This window comes from Sparus aurata, chromosome 1, assembly GCF_900880675.1.
Source record: "Sparus aurata chromosome 1, fSpaAur1.1, whole genome shotgun sequence".
In the NCBI taxonomy this organism is placed as follows: domain Eukaryota; kingdom Metazoa; phylum Chordata; class Actinopteri; order Spariformes; family Sparidae; genus Sparus; species Sparus aurata.
In genome coordinates this window covers 2,301,691-2,325,261 of record NC_044187.1, presented here as the reverse complement: position 1 = coordinate 2,325,261, position 23,571 = coordinate 2,301,691, and the positions used below count along the sequence as shown (strand labels likewise).

Sequence of the window (23,571 nt, the reverse complement as noted above, 5' to 3'; positions counted from 1 at the left end):
CTCAGATGGGAGGGGTTGGACTTCAGAGCTGAGGCCAGAGAATCACAGCTGATCTCTGACAAACTGCAGCCACTCAATCTGAATAAAGAATAAATGATGTGACTTCACAGTTTAAATATTCAGTCAGTATAAATGTCACAAAGCTTCATTAAAATGTTTTAAAAAGACAATTCTGATTATGTTTGTCATTGTCTGATAGTTAAAATAGAGATTATTTAACTTTTCATTGTAGAATGCATTTTTATCATCACTTTAAAAAATCATTTTAAAAAACATGATTTGGAATCTAAGAAGAAAATCAATAGTTGAGGATGTTCAGAGTGAATTATTCATATTGTTAGATGAAGGTTTTAAATGTGCAGCTCAACATTGCTCTGCTACAGTCAATGGACTAAACCACAGAAGAAGAAAACAGAGTTTAGCATGAAGATACTCAGTGTGGATCAGTATAATATCAGCCTTATGTCTGCAGTTTAGTGTCAACACAACTTTCACATATTAATCTGAGCACAGAAGGAAAAAATGGTGTCTGACCTCAGAGTCTCCAGTCGACAGTTTGGACTCTCCAGTCCAGCACAGAGAAGCTTTACTCCTGAATCCTGCAGCTTGTTGAGTCTCAGGTCCAGCTCTCTCAGATGGGAGGGGTTGGACTTCAGAGCTGAGGCCAGAGAAGCACAGCTGATCTCTGACAAACTGCAGCTCCACAATCTGAATAAAGAATAAATGATGTGACTTCACAGTTTAAATATTCAGTCAGTATAAACGTCACAAACCCACTGAGCAAGCAACGTCTATGGACGTCCAAGAAAAGTTGATATCACGTGGGTCGGTCCAGGCCATGATGTGGACGTCCATATCACAGCCAGAATTAGTTGATGAAATTGTCCTGTCAGCTGTTGCATCAGCATATGATAAACTGATGGTGATCATGATGATCATAAAAGATTCCAAAACTTTTAAATTGTATCATGATTACTTTTGTAAGACTGAATAACAAAATGTATGTATTTCATGTGATTGTGATCAGAAGCTATAGTTTTATGTCATTTGCAACTTGTTCCCATGTAAATAAATATAATAGTGACAAACACAAACACACATGCATTCTGGGTAAATGATGAAGCAGAAAAGGGGGTTTCTTCATGAGTAAACCAATGGGACAGTCAATGAGTGTGTGAGCTGATGGTCTCCTTTAACCCTCCTCCTCCTGTAATCATGTGACATTATAAATAATACATGCTTTACTTGTCTCATGTGTTAATGGGCCAAGGTTGGCCCGGGTGAGACTTTATGATGTCCCTCTCAGGTGAACATGTCGTGTCCTTATACAGTTTGACCTCAACAACATGTTGAAAAAAAGGACAACCAAAAAATGCATATTAATCAAATAAAGGAGGGGCATAACCATGAAGACATTTGCTCTTACCCAACAGTATAAGTCATTTCTTGATTCTTTTATCTAAACCACCAGTATAAATGTCTAAATATGAGTATATACTTGGTCAAAAAGCGTCATTTATAGTAACAATTGACTCAAAGGATAATTGGGTGTCTCCCTGTCTTCTTGGCAGTCACACTTTCTCAGAGTGAAACGTAAAGAAATATTATCACACATTTGATTATAAACCAGCTGCCAAACAGGTTTTTTCTAGTTCTAGAGCCACAAAATGCTTAGTTTCCTAAAGTGGCTTAATTGATAACCATGAGTGATCATGGGGGGTATAAGTAATGTGTGTGTGTGTGTGTGTGTGTGTGTGTGTGTGTGTGTGTGTGAGAATGTGTTTGTAAGAGTGAAGGATGCCATTCTGTTGTCCTTTGTTTGTTTCAGCTATAATATAACTGCTTGTCGTGTCTAAAATCATCTGTGATGGGAAATCCCTGTGATGTTGTCGAGGCGGCTGTAGCTCAGTGGGTAGAGCTGGTTGACCCGTGAGTGGAAGGTCGTTGGTTCGAATCCCGGCTCCTCTGGGAGTTGGCACCTTGTGTAGCAGCCTCTGCCATCAGTAAGGATCCTGCGATGGACTGGTGTATTAATAATGTTCATTCTGGCTCCTTGAATGACGTCTTCTGGATGTTCAATAATTATGTCTTGACAACATCTATTAATGACGTCTATATAACATCCAAAAGAAGACGTCTATACAACGTCTAGAAAAGATGTAATAAAAACTTTCATTCTGGCTAAACTGAGGATGTCTTCTGGATGTACAGAGAACACATCTTTTTGACGTATTTTGGAACACTTTGTGCTCATTCTGAAGCTTCATTAAAATGTTTTGAAAGACAATTCTGAATATGTTTGTTATTGTCTGACAATTAAAATAGAGAATATTTAACTTTTCATTGTAGAATGTATTTTTATCATGACAAAATCATTTAAAAAACATGATTTGGAATCTAAGATGGAAATCAATAGTTGAGGATAGGGATGTCCCGATCCGATCTGTAGGATCGGGGCCGCAGACGCACGCGTAGCGTTACTCTGGCAAAGCTGTTGATAAAATGTCTGCAGGGTGGAAATAACTTCAATTAGAAAGTGAAAGCAGTCCAACGGCGACATGTAACATCTGCAATACGGCCGTTTCACTGAGCTGCATTTAATACTCATTTTATACAGCATATAAAAAAAACAAACACTCAGAGAATACAACGTGTTCACTCCAGAGTCCAGGCAAGGACACCGAGGCAGCAAACACTCGCAGATACTTTCAAAGGGAAAGAGAAATATCCTCGAGACAGCGACATGACCACAATATTACAGAGAAGGTCATTAAATTAATTGCTCTGGATAACCAGCTCATCTCCGTGGGAGAGGATCAGGGTTATCTTCATCACCTGGAGTTTTTGAATCCCCGGTATGTCCTACCATCTCTGCATTACATCACATTTACTCCACTTTCGAGTTACAACGTGCCAGTACAGCAGAACATGTAAAACAGGCAACCGAGGAGATGCTGAACGCTGTGAAATAGACAAGCAGCGCGTCCACGTCATTTTATGTGACAACATGAGGAATATGTAAAAAGCAGTGGATGATATGGAGGAACCAAGCGTGGGCTGCGTCTCACACACTTCAGCTGCTGTACACCTGTTACAATGCAGCATCACAGACTCACCTGCTAACACAAGGAAGGTGGAGGCCAATGATGTAATAGCATATGCAGAATAAGAAAGAGCCATATGGAAGTATTTACTTTGTTTCAACAAAATAAAAAAACTATTCAGGAAGCGCTTGGATGCAGGTACTTTTTTCCTTAATGCAGCTGTATTATCCAGGAAAATATGAGTTAAGGCTGAGTATCAGATCAGGACTCGGTATCAACAGATACTAAATATTAAAGGACTCGGATCAGGATCGGGGTAAAACAACCTGATCGGGACATCCCTAGTTGAGGATGTTCAGAGTGAATTATTCATATTGTTAGATGAAGGTTTTAAATGTGCAGCTCAACATTGCTCTGCCACAGTCAATGGACTAAACCACAGAAGAAGAAAACAGAGTTTAGCATGAAGATACTCAGTGTGGATCAGTACAATATCAGCCTGATGTCTGCAGTTTAGTGTCAACACAACTTTCACATCATATTAATCTGAGCACAGAAGGAAAAAATGGTGTCTGACCTCAGAGTCTCCAGTCGACAGTTTGGACTCTCCAGTTCAGCACAGAGAAGCTTCACTCCTGAATCCTGCAGCTCGTTGTTACCCAGCTCCAGCTCTCTCAGATGGGAGGGGTTGGACTTCAGAGCTGAGGCCAGAGAAGCACAGCTGATCTCTGACAAACTGCAGCTCCCCAATCTGAATAAAGAATAAATGATGTGACTTCACAGTTTAAATATTCAGTCAGTATAAATGTCACAAAGCTTCATTAAAATGTTTAAAAGACAATTCTGACTATGTTTGTTATTGTCTGATAGTTAATATAGAGATTATTTAACTTTTCATTGTAGAATGTATTTTTATCATCACTTATTTTAAAAAACACAGTTTTGAATCTAAGATGAAAATCATTAGTTGAGGATGTTCAGAGTGAATTATTCATATTGTTAGATGAAGGTTTTAACACAGTGGCGGTTCTTCCTACAGGCGACATAGGCGCTTGCCTCGGGCGCCACCTAGTGAGGGCGCCAAATATGCGGCGAGAAAACATAATAATTATAATGTCTATTTATTTCTCTATAGTTTTTGCCATCCCTCTATCTACAACAATACTTTGACATAAAAATAAATTAAACGGAAATAAAAGAAATGACAATTCTGACGTAAAGCCCCTTCAGCTGTTACGTCACGGTCACAACATGCTAGCGCGAGCGCTGATGTGCAGTCGGTCGGTCGGCGTGTGTCGACGGGTTACAGTCCGGAAAATGAAACAGCAGAAGCATCCGGCACACTTTCAAAAGTGCAGAAAAGAAGAGCAGGAGAAACGTGCAAAGGAGAAAGGTATGACATTTAGATTATATTGTTTTAAATTCACAGAGCATTCCTGATATAATCATGCTAGCTAGCATTAGCATCATGTCATCTTAGTAGTAAGCTAACGTTAAGTAGCAATGAGGGTGTGTGACGTTCCGCTTGGTTCTTCTTGGTTTGGTCGTTATTAACATGCAGTCGGATGTAAAATTGTCCTAATAAGAGTCATAAGACCGGTTCAGACTGCTGGCCTGGGTTGGACTTCACTGGCTGCTGTTGTCCCAGAAAAACACTATACAAGTTGATGCTAGCTGCAGTATGTAGCACTCTGCATCTCATTGTGTGCTATGAAATAAAACATTGGCTGGACGTGAAAAGTGTATTATTACTGTCCATATAGCAACATTAGATCAGATTCAGTTTTGGATTAGTTTGAACTTTACTGTCAAGTTCAAGTAGCGTGAAATACAGTTTAACATCTAACCAGAGTGCAAACCAGTAAAGTGCTGAGTGAGTCAGTGCCTCATATGCAGATGAGGATCTCAACATGTGGACTTTAAAAACATTGAGCATAATAATAATAAATGATATATACAGGTAGAGTTATGTTTATACAGAGAGGGATGCACAGAGAGCTGTGAGCAGATGGGACTCAGTGAATTTATATCAAATAAATGTCAAGATTAAAATGCTTAGCAACTTCATAATAATATCATTTGAAAAATGGAAATGATTTCCTCCATGTTGATAACACACTTGTTTGTTATATCATTTTAGATGAAGTATTAAAATATTTAGGAGCAGCTGCAGCTGAATCATCAGAGCAGGAACAGCCATGATGCACCTCAGCTGCTCCAGTTTCCTCAGGTGAGTTTAATGTGTCACTGAATGTTTGTCATGATAAAAATGTATTGACTTACGTGAACATGACAACAATAATAATAATAATAACAAATACATTATTTTTGGATAGGGTCAGTGCACATTAATGAACATCGATAATTTCTCTGTAAATATGCCGGATTATTGCAGAGCTGCTAATTTACATCCGTAGGCCCTGAAAAAAATACAAATACAAATAGAGACAACACACACACACACACACACACACACACACACACAGACACACACACAACACAATACATTACACAATCAGGAGGATTTCAGACCCAGAAGGATAAAACAATGCAATAAAAATGAATGTATAGTAGTCTTCAGTCCAGTTAATGGTGGCACTTTTGGTGTGATCTGAGACACTGTTTTAGTTGTCCTTTAAAAGAGGAGTATGTGGGGCGTTCCCTTATTGTGGAGGGAAGACTATTCCAAATGTCCCCCACAACAGACAACACGTTCCTCCCATACGTAGTCCTCCTGTGGGGAATCTCTCAGTCTCCTCTATCACAGGCCCTGGTGCTCAAACCTCCCAGAGTCCTTTTCTTTATGAAGTCCTTCAGCGGCGGTGGAGCAACACCATGGAGACTCTTATATATAAAACAGGCAAAGTTTGGAAATTATGGAAACTTTTAAAAAAATGATGTTCTTTAAGGGTCTTGCGGATATGGAAGGAGAAGGTTTTTTATCTAGAGTCTTTTAGGCTTTTTATAGAGAGATTGTATCGGTTTGAGTGCTGTCGTACATGCCAGTGACCAGCTCGTTAAGCAGTAGTCTATATGTGAGAAGATCATACAGTGTAAAAACATCCAAGCTGCACTGCTGCTTAATTAATTCCTGATCTATCTGAAACTTGCTCTTGTGTGTTCACTTTATGTTTATGGAGCCACCAGAGGAGACACTACAGGAGCATGCTGCTCTTCCTGCCAACCTCACCCTGCCTCTAACCACTGAGCCTGGATGTTCAGGTGAGTGCAAGCTGCCCATCTTGATTGCAGCAGTCAGTGCGTTTACATGACACTCAAGAAAACCAAATTACTGTGTTAGTCTGACTATGATGGGATTTTTAAGATGCATGTATACACCTTAGTCTGACTAAAATCGGACCGGATCGGATTTCTCTAGTCAGAATAAGACACCTATGTTATTTGATTGATAGTCACATTACTCCTGCATGTTTACGTTCCATCAGATTGGACTCAGATTTTGCGTTCTGTGCAGGCTTGAGAGTTTTTCCCCGGGGCCGTGAGCCGGAAGTAAAAGGAGACGATGTAGTCGTGTTGTTGTCGGAAATAGAAAACAACACGATGAATCTTTCCTCTGAAATCACCGCAAGAAAGAGAGAAAGAGCACCATTGTGCATCTAGTTTGTGTAATTATCATAGACACCATATATGAAATGTACAAAGATGTAGCTTCATCTCGCTCTTCGTACGCCATCTTTCTGGAATGTCGAGGCAGTTTGTTGTTGCTGGTGACGTAAAGAGGTCAGCTGGAGGTGTTTCTGTTACCACTAGTTGAAATAAGTACAGCGCCACCTAGCGTACCGGGTATGACATGCTGCAGCAAATAATTAGATTTTCTCACCGGCATGTATACTCGGACTATTGCGGTTGTCTGATTGAGTAGCAGAGTGGAACTATGGCTGTAATCTGACTAAGCTGTGCATGTAAACGCACTGACTGATTCCACACTTGGTGTGTCTCAGGTGTGTGCCTGATGAATGTAAAGAATTTTAGCAATAACTTAACTGTCCTGTTTTATTCATCTAAGTTGGCTCAAGGATGTTCTCTTTAAAACAATATCAGGTTCTGCTTCTGTGTGTGTGTGTGGTGAGTTATCTTGAACACAAGGTGAGAAAGTGTGCTTCATGTGCCCTCTAGATGCAGCAAACACTGGCAGTTCACCTCCAGCTGATCCTGCTGACTGGCCTCTTCATGTAACACACCTGATGAGAACAGAGTTGGTTCGGAGAGGGCCGTATCATGGACCACCTCATTTCATTTTAACTTTTTGTGTATTTATTACTGAACAGGTTTATTCATTTGCACATATTGTTAAATTGTTTGGATTATCACTGTTTAAATGAATGAGCAATTCTTCGGACATGGTCTTTTTAGGGGATGGGGGCGCTATAAGTAAAGCTCGCCTTGGGCACCAAATGGTGGAGGACCGCCGCTGAGTGTGCAGCTCAACATTGCTCTGCCACAGTCAGTGGACTAAACCACAGAAGAAGAAAACAGAGTTTAGCATGAAGATACTCAGTGTGGATCAGTATAATATCAGCCTGATGTCTGCAGTTTAGTGTCAACACAACTTTCACATCATATTAATCTGAGCACAGAAGGAAAAAATGGTGTCTGACCTCAGAGTCTCCAATCGACAGTTTGGACTCTCCAGTTCAGCACAGAGAAGCTTCACTCCTGAATCCTGCAGCTCGTTGACACTCAGGTCCAGTTCTCTCAGATGGGAGGGGTTGGACTTCAGAGCTGAGACCAGAGAAGCACAGCTGATCTCTGACAAACTGCAGCTCCACAATCTGAATAAAGAATAAATGATATAAGTTTAAAAGACAATGTTCCTGCTTGAAATCATTCAGTGTTTAATAATGTGTTCAGAGCTGAAGAAGGTTTAGAATGTAGACGTTTAGAGAATGAAACTCCAAACACCTGAACCCAACAGGATGCAGGTTCAACACTGTCAGATACACAAAGTGAAACAGAGCTCTCATTAATATTAATGACAATGTGCTGCTGCTTCAATAAAGACGTAGTGATGTCACCTCTTAAACTCTGCAGCTCCACCAGAGGCTCCATCTATACAAATCAATGATAAAGAGGTTGATGGAGAATAAAACAGTGTTGAAGTTTTGATGTTATATGTTTTAAACATGAAGCAGAACAAGATGCTCAGTGTGAATCAGGACAGAATCTATGAGGTCAAATCCCCTTCAGAACTGATGACATGAACACTAAGATTTAAACAGTTTGAATCATGTTTTCAAAGTATTAACCACAGTTTAAAATAAATATTCAAATGGCCTTAAACATGTGATAACAACAACAGTATGTGTGAAATAATTGTGTCACACTTATAGTTCATCAGCAGTGTAATATTTTCATTGTTATCAAAGTTTGTCTTCGGAGTTTCACACATTCAACACGTGCAGTGTGTTAAATCAGAGATTACATTACACTCATGTGTCTTTTGTCCAACAAGACTTAAACATCATCCAAACTCCTTTTTTCAAAGTTTCAACACTTTCTTCTCAGAGATGTAAATCTCTGCGGGGGGCCACACCTTTCTGATGTCACATTAGGGGGTCTATGTCCAACAATTTGTGTGACTTTACAAACCTGACACACAAACATTAACACCTTCCTCACTCTGTGATTGGTGAGCTGAGTGGAGGTGAGATAGAGCCCAGGTTTCAACTTCTCTCTCAGCTCTTTTTTCATTTGTTACACAACTATTTCTGTCACTGAAATATGAACTGAGTGAAACACTATGAATGTCTTCCAGGAGAGAACATGTGAGAAGTTACCACCATAAATAAACCATTGTTGAGCCTCCAGCAGCTCTTGGCGCCACCTTTGGCTGTCTGAAACAGCTATGAACACTTTTAGCTTCACTGATGCTCACTGATCCCATGCTAACAGGTGGAGTTAACACACTGCAGACCACTGATTGGTCAGTGGGAACAGCCAGAGTCATCTCATCCTCCACGCTCTGAAGTAACATTTCACTTTCTACCTTTTCAGCATCTTCTGTCTCGCTGCCTGCAGCCTTTCTCAAGTAAAGCTAGCTTCCTTATTGTGATGAACAACCACACGTGTGTGCTGTGTGTAGAGAATGTGTGGTCGAGCAAAAGAGAGTGAAAACTTTAAGTTAATTAAATCTTTATAGATACACAGAAACACATGAACTGACCTCAGAGTCTCCAGTCGACAGTTTGGACTCTCCAGTCCAGCACACAGATGCTTCACTCCTGAATCCTGTAGCTCGTTGACACTCAGGTCCAGCTCTCTCAGATGGGAGGGGTTGGACTTCAGAGCTGAGGCCAGAGAAGCACAGCTGATCTCTGACAACCAGCAGCCACTCAATCTGAATAAAGAATAAATGATGTAAGTTTAAAAGACAATGTTCCTGCTTGAAATCATTCAGTGTTTAATAATGTGTTCAGAGCTGAAGAAGGTTTAGAATGTAGATGTTTAGAGAATGAAACTCCAAACACCTGAACCCAACAGGATGCAGGTTCAACACTGTGAGATACACAAAGTGAAACAGAGCTCTCATTAATATTAATGACAACGTGCTGCTGCTTCAATAAAGACGTAGTGATGTCACCTCTTAAACTCTGCAGCTCCACCAGAGATACATTTCAAGTTTTCTTGGATATTTAGAGGTTCATGTAAGTTTTGTTCTGCATAAATGTGTTTTGATGTTGTTAACATGTTTAATTTAAAGGAGTCATCACCCGGAATTCGCAATTTCTCTCGTTAAATCATGCATATTGCTGTTGGACCTCTGTTGAAACTTGCCTGAAAAGCTGGAGTTTGAAAGTGGCTTATTTTTTTCGCTTTGGCACTTTTTCCGAACAGGAATAGCGCACAGCAGTGCGCGTTCCTAAAGCAGGAGATTTTGACTCTGCTCCTGTGGTGACGTTACCACAGGAGGCTACTTGCATATTAAGCATCGGCTCACAGCTGTCCTCAGCCAGAGTGAGCACGCCAAATCTGCTTATTTCTCTGTCATTTTCACGCCATACATCGTCACCGCCAGCATTTAAACTCAGGTCTTACGTGTAAAACACGAGTGTGAAAAGTAAGACGGAAAAAAAAGAATTTACCATTCAGAGACATCCTGCTGTAAACGTGTCTCTTCCACCGTCTCTGCCTCTTCACTCTCCTGTTCGGTTTCCGACTCTGGCTCGTACATAAATGCCTGAAATCCGTAAGGTTCGTCATTTAGTGTGTGTGCCATGACAGGGGGCTGTTTATGTTTTGGAGTCTGTGTGTGCATGCAGGCTCGCCCCCCATTCCGGCTTTGTCCTTCCTGCGGCCAATCAACGCGCGCCTCATTACATATTAATACAATGCACATCGGGACCAGTCAAAACCTCGCGCATAATCTCGCGTGAGAAAGTCGCGGTATGAAAAAGTGTCAGAACAAGCTCTATGTTTGATTTAAAAAAAAAATAATAATTTCTAATAAGTTTTAAGAATTGATCCAAAGCGATCCAAGAGGGACCGGATATGTAAAAAACCAGGTGATGACTCCTTTAATATTAACTTTATACCAACACTTAAAGTAGGCTGTTTGCAGTGTACCTGGCTAACATGTGGCATAAACAGAGAACAACCTGTGTTGGTTCATTTTATTGAATGTGATTCGTTGTGTATGAGTCAGCCACTTTTCCTGTTTGGTGATTGGCTGTGGGGTGGAAGCTAGCAGAGCTTTGCTTAATGATACAATTCTAAATAAATGGTGAGTTTGTGGTTTGTCTTCTCTCAAACAAATGAATACGCTCACAATTTTGGTGAACCTGACATCCATCCATTATCGTCCGCTTATCCGGGGCCGGGTCGCGGGGGCAGCTGCCTGAGCAGGGACACCCAGACTTCCCTCTCCCCGGACACTGCCTCCAGCTCTTCCGGGAGGATCCCAAGGCGTTCCCAGGCCAGCTGAGTGACATAGTCACACCAGTGTGTCCTGGGTCTTCCCCGGGGTCTCCTCCCGGCGGGACATGCCAGGAACACCTCCCGAGGGAGGCGTCCTGGGGGCATCCGAAACAGATGCCCTAGCCACCTCAGCTGGCTCCTCTCGATGTGGTGGAGCAGCGGCTCTACTCCGAGCTCCTCCCGGGTGACAGAGCTCTTCACCCTATCTCTAAGGGAGCGCCCTGCCACCCTGCGGAGGAAACTCATTTCGGCTGCTTGTATCCGGGATCTTATTCTTTCGGTCATGACCCAAAGTTCATGGCCATATCCTCTCGACCTAACATGATTTGAGAAAAGGAGACGTGGACCACATTGGGACCGGACCGAGTGAATTTCCTGCCAGGACCGGAGCCGGACACCGGACTCCTCGACACTCACAAGGGCGCCCACACAAAAGGTCAGCAGAAACCTGCTGTTTAAAGAACCCAATTCTGTATAATTGACTATATGCAAATTAATGTGAGTGAGGAGGAGGCAAGGTTGTCTGAAGCTAAACATATTGATTGTAGTAATATAATCATATTTCTACTGAAAGAATTGTATCATTAACCAAAATAACACACAAGTATTACACAGGAAAATAAGAGTGTGGAGCAAAGAGCTCCATCAGTTTCAGTCTCAATAAATTATGAGACTAAATTGAAAGTGAAAAACTCCCGTCATTACGGTGGACCTGAAGTGCAAAACACAACAGCAAATCAGAAAACACCAACGCAAATCAAAAAACACACAGGAAAGAGCGCTGCCAGTGACGACTTAAGCGCTGCTATTAAAGAATATTTTGACTCAAGACATGGATATGATGATGTTTGATGTTTTATGATGTTTCACCTATTTCGGCCATAAGCGGTCATATTGCTGCTTTCATTGTCTCTTGTCTCTGAGTAAATACAGCAGTGGTTTACATTTGACCCAAAAAAGTCTGTGAAAATTATGACATAATCCTACCACAGGACACACTGCGCTGAAAACTAAAACTCTGCTTCACGCTCACTGAAGTCACTTTTATTACTTACAGTTACAGATGTTATAAAAGATGCTTCAGGTTGCACTGCTCAAATGTGAGCTGTTACCGACTGGTGTAGATGTAAAACAACAGTTGCCTGAAATAGGTAGCTATGGTTCCATGAATTCTCTGTGGCCATTAGATTTATCTTCATTAAAATGTCTGAAATACATCAGTTTACACACAATGATCAGACAGGGGTGGTGTTGTGTTCACAGATTAGAACCCCTATTATGAATTTGTGAAGGGGCTGTGTTCAAGCTAAGGTTGTTCTTTAGCACATAGCATGTGATATCTTTTATAAAAACAAATGTGCATGTTTCATGCAAATGCTTGATTTGTAAATGTGTTAGGAAATGCACATGATCACTTCTGGATGTGAGACATTTAAATGGAAACATCTGTTGTATGTTCACTGTAACATTTACAACATGAAAGAAAAGTGAACTACTCCCACTTCAAGTGTCCTACTATGTTTATAACTTGCATCAAAAATCACCACAAACACACCATTCATCTGGATATTCTTACCGAAGTCTCTGAAGTTTGCAGTTAGCACTTCTGAGACCATCAGAGATCAGCTTCAGTCCAGAGTCCTGCAGTCTATTTATGTTCAGGTCCAACTCCTCCAGACCAGAAGACTTCCAGCTGAGAACTGATGAAATATGCTTACAACATCTGTCTGTGAGTTTACAGCTACTTAACCTAAAGAGAAAAACAAAATGACAGTCAACATTTTGCATACATTCCCTCCTATATTTAAACACAACCAGGAAGTTTTAGAGCAGTTTGGTATCTTGAGGTTGAACACTTACAAAGCTGTCTTTGATACTTTGAGCACCGGCAGCAGCCTCTCCAGAACTTCATCTGATCCGGAGTATTTTTTCAGGTCGAAGACATCCAGGTCTTCATCAGAACTGAGCAGCAGAAATGCCACAGCTGACCAATGTGCAGGAGAGATTTCACCAACATCTCCTGAGTTCTGGTACTGTTGGACTTGTTCTAGCAGAGACTGGTCACCCAAATCATTTAAACAGTGGAACAGGTTGATAACTTTGTTATCGCTGGACAGATTCTTGATCTTCCTGTGAATGTAGTTAATTGTGTTCTGGTCATTCCTTCGACATCTTCTTTTAAATTTAAATTCTCTCTGAAGAAGCTCCTGATTCTTGTCCTGTGAAAGACCAAGCAGGAAGCGCAGGAACAAGTCCCATCGTCCATGATCGTTAGCTAAAGCCAGATCCACTGCCTTCTTATGGAGGAAGGAAAGTTGACTTTTCTCTGGTGACAAATGCCACCAAATGTTCTTGCTGGGAAGCAGATTCTTTCCGCTATCTATGAAGGTTTCTAACACATACAGAGCTGCAAGAAACTCCTGAACAGTTAAATGTATGAAAGAGTACATCACTTGTTTGTGAAGACCAGCTTCTTTTCTTATGACCTGTGTACGAACTCCTGAATAAACGTCAGCTTCTGTCAGATCAATCTGACTTTTCAAGTCATCTTCATAGAATACTAAGTTGCCCTTCTGCAGCTGTTTAAATGCCAGCTTTCCTAATTTCATGATCACATCTTTGTCTGTTTCATCCTTCTGATAATCCTTCTTATTTTTACATTTTGTCTGGATGATCAGGAAGTGCGTGTACAGTTCAGTCACAGTCTTCGGTAGGTCACCTTCAGGAGTTTCTGTGAGGAGACTCTGGAGCACAGTGGCTGAAATCCAACAGAAGAGTGGGATGTGGCACATGATGTAAAGACTTCTTAACGGTTTGGACTGAAGATGATTGAGGATCTTCTGAGCCTTATCCTTGTCATGGACTTTCTTCTGAAAGTATTCCTCCTTTTGTTCATCATTAAATCCTTGAACCTCGGTCACCCTGTGGATGAACTCGGTGGGAATCTTAGTGGCTGCTGCTGGTCTACTTGTGATCCAGACTGAGGCTTTGTGGAGCAGTTTCCCTTTGATTAAGTTGGTTAGTAGGCAGTCTAATGTTGTAGTGTCTGTAATACTGCGGCACGTCTCATTTTTCTCAAAGTCCAGAGGCAGTCTGCTTTCATCCAGACCGTCAAGGATGAACAGAATACTTGAACTGTCGTAGTCTGAGGTCTCTAAATCCCTCACTTCTTTAAAATAGTGACCTATTAACTCTTTAAGACTCATCTTGTCTTTTATTAAATTCAGCTCTCTGAATGTGAATGGAAATATGAAGTCAGTAGTCTGGTTGGCTGTTCCAGTCGCCCAGTCATGAGTGAACTTCTGCACAGCGACAGTTTTTCCAATCCCAGCGTTTCCCTTGGTCAGAACTCTCTGTGGAGGATTTTCTTCATTTGATAACGGTTTAAAAATGTCATCAAGGTTGATTTTCTTCTGCTCACTTGAACTCCTTTTACATTCTAATTCAACAACTTCGTGTTCACTATTAACCTCCTGACTGTCTCCCTCTGTGATGTAAAGCTCTGTATACATCTTGTCTAACAGAGCTGATGATCCATCTTCCTGTGTTCCTTGAAACAGATCCGGAGTTTGAGATTCAAGATAAGATTTTAGATCAGCTTGGCACTTTTGGATGTTTCCTGAAAGATAAATGAGATCATAGTTACATGAATAACATGTTTCTTGTACTTTCCAAAGTCAGCAAATATTACAGATGTTTCTCCTTTCAGAAGACGCAATTTTTACCGCTTTCAAGGTGCCGCGACACAGCAGAAAAGGAGGGAACTTCTCTTTTTCTAGCTGATTTTGCATCAGTTGCAGTGGGCACCAACAACCACCACGTGGCACATATGAGCAATCTATATCAGACTATAGTGAACAGGTTGCTTTATCACCTCATTGTCTCAGTCCATACCCACAGAGACCCTCGAGGGCCACATGGTAGGAAAAATCTGGATGTGAAATCTGTACGAATTAATTTGTACACGGTGCTGTTAGATTCACAATCTGTGTGCACAGATTTTCCCATCTCAGTTTCCAAGAGAAAGATTTTCTCATTGATCATCTGGAGGCTGATCATCAATAAAGATGATGACAACTCTGTTTGACTGTATATGAGCAAACTGATCCAACTTTAACTGGAGGAGGAACACTGCAGTGCGTCTCTGTGTAGGTGGTGCACAGATCTCAGTCCTCGGCCTGGAGGTAAGTAGGCTACTATAATTTGAATGAAGAGGGCTGTTAAAGTTAAATATCAGCTGAAGTAATCAGGATAACATAGCACCATGCTGCTACTGCTGATCACATTGTGGTCAAACTGGGTATAAAGTCAATTCCTGTCATCAGGATTCACACTCTGCTTCCATCTAGCGGCTGCAGTTATCTAGTGCAGCTTCCTGTTTTACCGCTGCAGCTTTCACCGCGGTGACGCATTGTATCACAGCAGGTTAGAGTTACCAGCCTATCATACATGTGATTCTTGGTTTCTGAAAAGATGCTAAACTTAGCATCTATTCAGAAACCAGAAGAATCACATGAAGTACAAAACGGGCAGATGACAGGGAAGAAAAGCTGATGGCCAGTGACTTTACAGGATGTTAAAGTCAGGGATGTAGTGGTCGGGGGACGCGGGGGAACGGCGTTCCCTCAGTGTTTTTGGCGAGATTTTTTATTTTTTGTCTAATACATTTTTTTAAACATTGCCTTTGTTATCAGTTTCGCTATAGTATAGCTTCGAATAAAGTAATAATACATAATGAAATTCACAAATATTAATAAAATATTCATTGTGTCACTGCGGGCGCGGTCACGGCAGGATTTAAAGCCTGTGTGAGGTGGTGAGAAGCAGCGCCGTCTCCTATTTGCAATGCCATACGTCTATACTTCAAGCAGTCATGCAATTATTAGGACTATAATTCGTCACTTTATGCCGTGGGGCCAAAATGTGCATTCTTTTGAATCTGTGTGTCGAGAAGCGCCGTGTGTGTGTGTGCAGGGCCGTAGACACCATTGAGGACACCGAGGTCATGTCCTCGGTATTTTTTTCCTTAAGTTTCTTTTCATTAAAACCGAAAGTAAACACGGTCGCGATGTGACTGCAGGTCTATTTTTAGATCGGCAATTGAATGGATCAGAGCAAAGATGCAACGTAGTGGTGAGAGGCTGCATCAAATCAAGTTATCATTTGTTTCAGCAAGAAAGGCAGAGGATGATCAGGTAAGGAGGAGGAAAGGTGAGAACTGTAATAAGCTCAGAGAATGAGAGAAATAGTGAACGAGCCTACAGATGCAACAGACGCTAACCTGTAACCTGCTGTAAATGTAGCCGAGGCAAACACAATGAAAGGACATGCAATGAATCAGAATATTTTAAGGCCATGTTCAGTCACAGTATGAATTATCCATCAATAATATTATTTGGATGTTTGGATGGATAAATAATAATGTGACTAAACATGGCATTAAAATATCAGGTCATGACTCAGTAGTATGCTTAGACATTTCATTTTAAAAATTGAACAGAGGATGAGACAGGAGAGAGAGATGAAGAGGTTGAAGGGACAGAGACAGGAGGAGAGGAGAGAGAGATGAAGAGGTTGAAGGGACAGAGACAGGAGGAGAGGAGAGAGAGATGAAGAGGTTGAAGGGACAGAGACAGGAGGAGAGGAGAGAGAGATGAAGAGGTTGAAGGGACAGAGACAGGAGGAGAGGAGAGAGAGAGATGAAGAGGTTGAAGGGACAGAGACAGGAGGAGAGGAGAGAGAGATGAAGAGGTTGAAGGGACAGAGACAGGAGGAGAGGAGAGAGAGAGAGCAGGAGAAGGAACCAGTGAGATGCAGGTGGAGTCAGGTCCATTATCAGCCCATGACCCGGATACAGACAAAGGCCAGAGTCACTGCTCTGATGAAGGAAAAGGTAAGCTATGGTGTTACTGTACTTATTGTTACCTATATGCATTCTTTATTTATCAGCAGTTTTGAGTCAACTGATTTGATATGGGTTAAATGGGTTTGATATGGTGTATTCAATGAATTCAGGGTCATTGCAGAAAAGAACTCCACCTTTATCATCTCTCTCACAACTTGGGTCTATCCGGGTGACCTAATTAAAATAACATGTGTTCCCCACTACACCACTGGTTAAAGTCACATTTGCAGCTTTAAGTGTGTCATCTCCATAATATACTGCGTGTTCATAATATCTGAATCTCGTCATGTTTTAATAGTAGAAGTATGGTGAACTTTTTTATCATTTGGCTGTGAAAAACCTTGTTTAATATACAGGTATGTTGTATGTGTTTATGTGTTTAAACAGATGAATACCTTTGGTTTTAGTAGAAGCATCAGTGGTCTCATCTGTTCTGTTTGGAGGTCGGTCTGAAACAGAAACATACAACATCTTTTGAAAAATGCTAAATATTTAAAGGTATTTTGGTGGCTACATTTAAGCAAGCAGAAAGTATAAAAGTTGTTAATTTAATGTATTACTTCAGGGGGAATATTTACCTGTGTTGTTAATGGTGATATTGGTGATAATGCCTCCTCCAGTGTTGACACCAGTCATATGAGGAGTGTAGATGACACCTCCAGTCTGTGCTGTGACTGTTGAGCTTCCCACTTGAGTTTCAGCTGTTAGAAAATACACAAAATAATCAGGAACCATAACTCACTTTCCTTTTGTTAATGTCTGAACTATGTTAAGAGGGTTCACAGATTCTATCTTGTTAGAGCAGACTGACCTGAAAGATTAAGAACAAATAAAGTCTAGTGAAGCCTCTTGGTGAGGTCAGTTGGTGAACCTCAGATTCAGGAGGAACAATGCAGATTCCACTCTGGTCATGTCACAGTGGACATTATATGGTACATGAATCTGAGCTCGTGTTGAAGCAACAGACATTTTTCAGCTTTTGTCCTTCATGAGAGGATAAAACAGTCCTGTAGATTTGGTCCTGCTTCATGTTATTTAGAGGAAAGAAAGCAGACTAATGGAAACGCTACATGATTTTAAAAATCATAAATAAATAGCTATGCTAGTAGCTTGGCTGCTCTCCAACACTGACTGTAATTCATCTTAAGATGATGATGAAAAAGTACAAAAACACCTTCCAACATGATGCAATCCAAGTTCAGTGGTTCTTCAGTCTTGGATAGCATTGCTTACAGTAGTTTGCAGCTAGCTAACCAGCCAACCAGTCAGCTAACCAGTCAACCAGTCAGCTAACCAGTCATGTCTCCTCCACATCGCTCTGCATCTTTCCTGGATGCCACAGTGTGCAGGGTGACGGCTGTTAGCTTATTTAAGTTTCCTTCGGATGACAACGTAAGGAAACAGTGGATCGATCTTGTCAAGAGGAGCTAACATTACTGTGGGGAGTTAAACATCACCACCAACACCTCTCTGCAGTGTCCACTTTACCCCTGATAGTTTCAGCAACTATCACCAGGTAATGTCTGGATTTCTGCAGAGTCCGTTGATGCTGGTCACTGGCACCGAACCGACCCTCTCTGTCCCCTGCTTGCATCCTCTCCTCCCACCGATGAGGAGATGTGACCGCCGCTGACCGCCGCTGACCCTCTCTGTCCCGCTGACAGCGGGTCCCACCGGCGGTATGTGGAGGTAGTATCGGGGCCGCATTATTGGTGAGCCGTCCCAGTGTGAACGGATAATCCGGAGGCGCGGAGCGAGGGCGTGTCGGTCTGACAGTCTGATAACTGCACAGGTCCTTCACTCAACTAAATACAGAGAAATGTCCCACAAAGCAACGTTACTGGACCGAACAAAAGTAACGCAGTAACTGTAACTGTCTTTAGCAACTTATATGAGGAAAACATGTGGAGAAGCGTCTGTCCTCCTGTCCGTCCTCCGCCTGTCCTATCGACTCTTCCTCACATTTCTGCTCACAAAACAGCGTTTGTCACGCTTGTCACAAGACTTTAAGTCACCGAGTGTTTGATGAAAATAAACCACTGCGACCGTCAGCCCTCCTGACTGAAACTTCAGGGAACTTTCCCCCAGAAAACAGCCTCCGTCCCCGCGAGTGACAGAGTCAGACAGCGTCCTGTTTACTGATGGTGATTATGTATAATTATGTCATTTAGCGCTAAAAACTTCACTCCGTCACTTTCCAGGATGATTGGTGGGTCAGGATCTCAATCACTACACATTATAACAGCATCCATATGATTATAAACTGTCCGCGGGTTTAGATTAACAGGGGGACACCTGGGAAACACCGACGTGACGTGTACCGTCACGCCTCTTGAAACACATTAACATTACGTGCCCCCCCCCACGCCGCGTGGGCGTGGTTCCAGCACCTCTGACTGACACGCCCCCAGCGTTTCACAGCAGAAAGAAGTGCTTGTTGTTTCATGATTTTGAGACCTAATTTTATATACTAAGCATTTTTTTAGTCTTTCAAATTTGGCTCAGTGGTCAATGATACATGTTTCTATGGTGTGACAAACTCATAACACAATTTTTTTTGCCGCTTTACACGGACTTTAAAGTGCTGTTTTGTCTCAAGCTGCTGTCTGACACTTCTCCATCTCCATTTATGCATACAGAGAACAAACTGCTTTCTGATTGGTTAATGTGTGACAGAACAAATGTATTAAAACAACAAGTAGTGTGTTCAGACATGAAGACATCAGCAGACAGATATATAGTCTTACTTTGTACAGTGCTGCTCAGACTGGCTGTCTGCAGTCCAGCTCTTGTTCTGGATCTTTCTCCACACTGGGGACAGGAGGAGTGTCCTGGTGAAGCAGACTGGTCCCAGTATGATGTGATGCACCGTCTGCAGAACCAGTGTCCACATTCTGATGGTCCAGGTTCAGTACTGAAGTTTATAGGAGGATTGTTGGACCAGTCACTCTTCATAGACAGACAGCTGGATCCTGGAGACTCTGCTATCTGTCTGTTGGTCTGAACTCTGCAAACACCAACATGTTTGTATTTATATCACATGAATCTTTGAGAAAAAGTCCTTTTACACATCCACTGAGGGAGCAAACTCCTCCTGTCCATAAATAACAAGTTTAACTATTTCTGTTTGTCCTCTTTGATCAGATTACAGCTTTGTACGTGACTGACAGCACTAAGAGGAAGATGGGACGAATGATTTCTCTGTCATGAGTCCAAAAGGTTTGTTAAAGTTAGTTAGCAAATACATTGTTGTTGAAATACACAAACACAACATGAACTAAACATGTCGTTGTGAGAGGGAACTGAAAAAAGTCACATAAATGAGTTAGTATCAGTTGTCTTACTTTAAGTCTGATGGTCCAGGTTCAGTACTGAAGTCTGGATCAGGACCTTTGGACGGGTCAGTGTTCATAGACAGACAGCTGGATGCTGGAGACTCTGCTCTCTGTCTGTTGGACTGAACTCTGCAAACACCAACATGTTTGTATTTATATCACATGAATCTTTGAGAAAAAGTCCTTTTACACATCCACTGAGGGAGCAAACTCCTCCTGTCCATAAATAACAAGTTTAACTATTTCTATTTGTCCTCTTTGATCAGATTACAGCTTTGTACGTGACTGACAGCACTAAGAGGAAGATGGGACGAATGATCTCTCTGTCATGAGTCCAAAAGGTTTGTTAGAGTTAGTTAGCAAATACATTGTTGTTGAAATATACAAACACAACATGAACTAAACATGTCGTTGTGAGAGGGAACTGAAAAAAGTCACATAAATGAGTTAGTATGAGTTGTCTTACTTTGAGTGTGATGGTCCAGGTTCAGTACTGAAGTCTGGATCAGGACCTTTGGACGGGTCAGTGTTCATAGACAGACAGCTGGATGCTGGAGACTCTGCTCTGTCCTCCTCCTCCTTCACACAAACACTCATCTTCTGCTCTGAAGTCAGTCTGAGAGGTGAAACAGCAGCTGTGAGCTCAGGACACAAGAATCAGGAAACAAGTTTGTTCAAGAGTCACACAAGACGGAGAGAGCAGGAAGTAACACACACTCTCTCTCCCCTTCACACACACATTATACAGTATAATAAAAGCAGCCAGAAGTCCACCTGCTCAGGTTTCTTCACACCTGTGCTTGTTTTCTTGGGTTACTGGAGGTTTAAAGAGTATTATTCAGCCAATCAGGACTTTGTGTCCACAGATGAATCAAACTGTTGACTTCACTCCAACATTTCTTTCCTCCACAGTCCACAGGGAGAAAACTGACTCACAGTAAGTAAAGTCACAGTAAATAATCACAATGTGTTTTTAACACTCACCCTGCCTCAGACTGCAGCTGTTCTCCTTCTGCTCCGTCCTCTCAAAATGGAGTCTGACTCAACACTTTCACTTCCTCCCTGTCCTCACATACCTGTCGTTTGCTCCTCCCCTCAGTGAAGAAGTCAGGTGAGTTTATCTGTGTGTGTGTGTGTGTGTGTGTGTGTGTGTGTTTCCTGTTTGACAGTCTGATAGCAGTCTCACCCTCGTTATCTTTAATCTGCAGCTCTCTGAAGGAAAAACAACACACCTCAGTTAGGATTATTTTATTTCTTTATATAAATGTACAGACAATACATGCAGATGTGTTACTACCATACAACATCTGGGCCTGTGGCTGACTAACATTTTAATATAAATCAACGACTCAAACAGGTAAAACTCCTGCGTTCCTGAGTGGAAACAAAGACGGTTTCTTTTATAAGAGCTGAAATCTAAAAGACTAACTAAACCACCACAGACACACACACACTATTAATATCAAATAACAAACTCTATATTGATATTAAAACATATCGCTACAACAACTGCTAATGACTGAACACCAGTGTTGGCTAACATCAGACAATATAACAGTGCTAACAAAATGCCAAGTCATTGGCTAACCAGCTAGCTATTTAGCCAACTTTAGAAATATACAGGCAGGCTATCAGCTAGCCAACATTAATTAGCTTGTGTCAGGTCAGCGACGTTAACTTTAGCTAGCTAGTGTTAGTTAGCTAAAGTGTAATTCCACGTTAGAGACTAGCAAATGTTAGCATTGATCTGTAGACACTTGATACAGTCTAATTCAGAAAGTGACGCGGGCCAGTTAACTTATAATACGTGTTGCAACTGCAGGTACGAAGCTATGCTAGAAGAAACGGTTTCGTTAGCCTTCATTCACGACGCCATAAAGGAAACCATGGCCAAAGTGATGTCAGAATTCAAAAACAACATCTCTAACCAACTATCGAACTTCCAGAACAGTTTTCAAGAGAACATTAAAAAACAACCTGGTGAACTGAGAACAGACATTAACCAGAAGACGGAGGAGACGGAGAGTAAAATAGAAGCTACGTCGCGGAGACAGGAAGAAGCCGAGCGGCGCGTTGGAGAGGTGGAAACATTTGGCGGGGAGGTGGATGCGGTTCTGGACCGGGTGCAGGAAATCCAGCTTGGACTAAAATCAAAGCTCACCGAACTTGAAGGACACTCGCGTCGCAATAACATCCGGATCTATGGTATCAAGGAAGAGACGGAAGGAACCTCGATGGTTCATTTTGTGGAGAATCTTATAAACACTGAACTGGGAGAGAGTACCGGTCCGACCCAACTGGGCATTGAGTGATCACATAGAGCACTCGGACCAGAACCCGCTGAGACTGCCACCCCGAGATCAACGGTTGTGAGGTTCCTGAAATACACAATGAAAGAGAAGATTATCAGCGCAGCCTGGAACAGAAACATCACCGTGGACGGGAAAAGGGTGTTTTTGGACCTCGACTATGCAACAGGTGTGACAGATGAAAGGAGAGAATATCTGCCAGGTAAGAGGAGCTGAAAGAGAATCAGATTCCACACCGATGACAAACACGCGTGTTCTCCTGAACTTGGGGACGGTCACATATGAGAGGGCAGCAGTGGCGGTTCTAGACCAGTTTTCATAGGGGGGCCAGGTTGGGGCTGGCTTTTTTGTTAGGGGGCACATACAACCCGGAAAAAAGGATAAATCCCTCATTCAGACAAAGCAGTGTTTACAATTTCAACAATTTTGATTGGGTAGTAAACTGCTGAGACACTTTATTTCTGCCTTTCCCTTCAGAACAAAATCATTGCAAGAAATCTGTCATTGTATTATTGATGCAGACTCCCTGTCAGGGGGGCCACAGGGGGGTCCAGACTCCGAGTTACAGGGGCACTGGCCCCTGTTGCCCCCCCCCTAGAACCGCCCCTGGAGCGCAGACCAAGCTGCCGAGGATCTATGAGCAAAGGGCTTCCCGATACCGCCGGGACCTGAAGGCCGAGCGAGAGAAACACCGCTGCTGAGCTCCCGCTGGGAAAAGGCCAAAAACACACCGAGACAGAAGGCAGAACCAGCAAAGGATCCTCGACGAGCTCCGTGGATTCCAACGAGAGCCTGAAACGGACACGAGGGCTGTTAATTCATCCACCTTCAGCATCACATCAACATACCCCGACCACTGACTTTGTCTCCATCTTTATTATTGAGAACAGGACAGTGACGGCAGGCTGCACCTCTCTGAGGACTGAAGGTTATTTGATGCTATTTTCTGTTCTTCCCCGACCCAAACCGTAAATCAAGACTGAGCTCTCCGCTGTCCTTTAGAGGACGTTACTTTTAATTTGAGATTAAGGCAGTCAGTGTTT

At 42.1% G+C, this 23,571-nt stretch overlaps 1 protein-coding gene across 1 annotated transcript; it reads right to left on the bottom strand.

The window, feature by feature from the left end:
- Window positions 1-147: 147 nt before the first annotated feature.
- LOC115573827 (NACHT, LRR and PYD domains-containing protein 3-like) lies at window positions 148-22,832 on the bottom strand. Its single transcript, XM_030404877.1, has 11 exons — window positions 20,686-22,832; window positions 20,229-20,348; window positions 19,632-19,891; window positions 17,463-17,585; window positions 17,280-17,333; window positions 12,840-14,598; window positions 12,556-12,729; window positions 9,229-9,402; window positions 7,664-7,837; window positions 3,622-3,795; window positions 148-708 (listed from the first exon to the last, which is right to left on the bottom strand). Exons 1-11 carry the CDS (start codon window positions 20,814-20,816, stop codon window positions 492-494), a joined length of 3,360 nt encoding a protein of 1,119 aa, XP_030260737.1. The 5' UTR covers window positions 20,817-22,832; the 3' UTR covers window positions 148-491.
- Between the last annotated feature and the right edge of the window lie 739 nt (window positions 22,833-23,571).

Coding starts and splice junctions, on each gene's coding strand:
- LOC115573827 (XM_030404877.1), bottom strand. CDS start 20,816: ATGAGTGTTTGTGTGAAGGAGGAGGAGGACAGAGCAGAGTCTCCAGCA. Junction 19,892..20,228: donor CCTGGACCATCAGACTTAAA/GTAAGACAACTG, acceptor TGGTGTTTGCAG/AGTTCAGACCAACAGACAGA. Junction 7,838..9,228: donor TGTCGACTGGAGACTCTGAG/GTCAGTTCATGT, acceptor TTCTTTATTCAG/ATTGTGGAGCTGCAGTTTGT.